Source organism: Juglans microcarpa x Juglans regia, chromosome 2S (genome assembly GCF_004785595.1).
Source record: "Juglans microcarpa x Juglans regia isolate MS1-56 chromosome 2S, Jm3101_v1.0, whole genome shotgun sequence".
Taxonomy (NCBI): domain Eukaryota; kingdom Viridiplantae; phylum Streptophyta; class Magnoliopsida; order Fagales; family Juglandaceae; genus Juglans; species Juglans microcarpa x Juglans regia.
Window position 1 is genome coordinate 28,152,457 of NC_054597.1, and position 3,099 is coordinate 28,155,555.

Sequence of the window (3,099 nt, forward strand, 5' to 3'; positions counted from 1 at the left end):
AATATATTTGATTTTATGTTGTTATAATGGCATTTTATATTGCAATTAAATCATTATAGTAATTACTTGGCCGGGAGGTAATTATTAAAAAAAAATATGAAGCATATCAGGTGAGGTAATTATTAAAAAGAAAATACAAGCAAATCTTATGCCTATTGCAATCTTTACCCATAGGGAGATTTAGATTTCTTTTTTGAATTAGACAGTGGTCAATTCAAACTATAGTTATTGTTTGATTCAAAGCATTGATATATGTTCTTGATTCTGTTATTGCAGCTACTATGACTTCTTTTTTAAATAGTGAATCTTCTAATATTCCAATTCTGAATGGGGATAATTTTTTAGACCGGAAAGAATATGTTCTTTTAACATTAAGGTGTATGGACTTGGACTTGGCACTTTGTGTGGATGAACCACCTATACCCACTGAATCAAGTTCATTGGTAGATAAAAATACCTATAAAAGGTGGGAGCAGTCTAACCGATTAAATCTAATGTTTATCAAGTCACATGTGAATAAGAGCATTAGAGGTTCAATCCCACGGTGCAATAAAGTCAAGGACTACATAAAGGCTATTGAAGAGCAATTTGTTAGTTCTGATAAGGCATTGGCTAGCACCCTAACCAACAAATTATCAGTTATGAAGCATGTCAAACCCAGAAGAGTGCGTAAGCACATAATGGAAATGAGAGATATTGCGGCCAAACTAAGGTCTTTAGAGATTGAGATATCAGATTCATTCCTTGTCCATTTCATACTCAACTCTCTTCCTACAGAATATGGACAATTTAAGATTTCCTACAACACACATAAGGAAAAAGATTGAAACATGAAAATATTGAAAGTGCTCATTTTGTTACTCAAATGAAGGGACAGTGGAAGAAAGGCAAAAGTGTCGGTGTTAATAAGTGGAAGAAGGATGGAAAAAGGGCATTTAAACGCTATAGAGACAATGATACATGCTTCTTCTGCAAGAAAAAATGGCACAAAAAGAAAGATTGCGTAAAGTATAAATCATGGCTTGAGAAGAAAGGTAATCTCAATTCTCTTGAATGTTATGAGTCCAATTTTGTAGACTCTCATCATAATACATGGTGGATTGATTCGGGTACTTCAATTCATGTTGTCAATATCATGCAGGGGTTTCTCAGCTTAAAGAAACCGATGGGAAGTAAACAAGGCATCTACTCAGGAATTGGGATGCGTTCACATCTCGAGGCTGTAGGAACTTTTAGACTTATTTTAAATAATAGTTATATTTTGGATCTTGAAAACACATTTCATGTACCTTCATTTTCTAGAAACTTGGTCTCTATATCTAGATTAGTACCTTTGGGATTTGAATTTAATTTTGTGAATTAAAATGTTTCTGTATTTAAAAACTCCACACTTGTAGGCTCTGGGACCATAATTAATGGTTTGTATAAATTAAATTTAGATTTTATTTTTGAAAATAGCCTATTAACTATGCATGATGAAGTTGGCACTAAACGTAATATTATTGGTGAGTCATCCTCTATATTGTGGCATAGAAGATTGAGACATATCTCCATAGAGAGAATTAAAAGATTAGTTAATGATAGAGTCTTAAAGACTTTAGACTTATCAGATTTTGATACTTGTGTGGATTCCATAAAGGGTAAGCAAACCAACAAAACCAGTAAAGGTGCCAAGATGAGTGAGGAAATTCTTGGAATCATACACACTGACATCTATGGACCATTTAGTTCCCCTTTTTTGAATGGTAAGAGATATTTTAAGTCATTTATTGGTGGCTGTTCATGATTTATGTATCTTTACCTCCTTTTTGATAAATCTGAAGCACTAGATGCTTTCAAAATATATAAAAAGGAAGTAGAGTGACAATTAGAAAAGAAAATAAAGATCGTAAGATCTAACAAGGGTGGAGAATATTATGGTAGATATACAGTCAGGGCAACGACCGAGACCATTTGCAAATTTTCTCAAGAAAGAAAGCATTATTGCTCAATATACAATGCCAGATTCACCTAACCAAAATGGTGTTGCTAAAAGGTGAAACCGTACCCTTATGGATATGGTAAGAATTATGCTCAATAATTGTAATCTTCCTTTATCTTTGTGGAGTGAGGCCTTAAAAGTTGTAGTGTATATCTTAAATAGGGTTCCATCTAAGGTTGTTTTCAAAACACCATTTGAATTATGGAAAGGATGGAAACCTAGTTTAAGGCATATGTGCATATGGGGTTGTCAAGTTGAAGTTATGGTTTATAATCCACAACTAAAGAAATTGGATCCGAGGAAAGTCAATGGTTATTTGATTGGCTAAGCAGAAAATTCTAAGGGCTACAGCTTTTATTGTCCCTCACATACATCCAGAATTATGGAAGCCATAAATGCAAAATTTATTGAGGGTTTTGGAATAACTAGGAGTAATGTTCCTCGAAAGATAGAGTGGGAGGAAACACGAAATTCAGATATTACATCCGTGAATGAAAATGAAATGATTGTCATTCAAGGAAATCAATCTGATACCCTTGAAGCTCAATCAATTCAAGAACCACTACCACCTCATGAGGAACATACCAACTTTGACTCTATAGTTCAACATCCACATAATATGAATGAAACTGTAGAATTAAGAAGATTCTCTAGAATAAGGAAGCCTGCTATTTCTGATGATTACTATGTGTACCTACTAGAGTCCGACTTTGATGTGGGACCTAAAGATGATCCCATCTCATTTTCACATGCCATGAGTGCAGAAAATTTAAAATTTTGGCATGATGCTATGATAGAAGAAATGGAATCCATAGCTAAAACTCAAGTTTGGGAAATTGTCGAGTTACCTAAAGGAGTTAAGGCCATTGGCTGTAAATGGGTTTATAAAACAAAGAGAGAATCAAATGGTAATATCAATAGATATAAAACCAGACTTGTAGCTAAAGGATTTACACAAAGAGGAGGTATTGACTACCCCGATACTTTCTCTCCAGTTTCTAAAAATGATTCTTTTAGAGTGATCATGGCATTAGTAGCTCACTTTGATCACTTTGATTTACAGAGAACATTGTGGAAAACTGCATATACCATAAATTTAGTCGGAGTAAGTTTATTTT

The 3,099-nt window shown here is 33.8% G+C and overlaps 1 protein-coding gene across 1 annotated transcript; it reads left to right on the top strand.

The window, feature by feature from the left end:
• The first annotated feature begins 380 nt into the window (after positions 1–380).
• LOC121253533 lies at positions 381–827 on the top strand. Its single transcript, XM_041153535.1, has one exon. It carries the CDS (start codon positions 381–383, stop codon positions 825–827), a length of 447 nt encoding a protein of 148 aa, XP_041009469.1.
• The last annotated feature ends 2,272 nt before the right edge of the window (positions 828–3,099 follow it).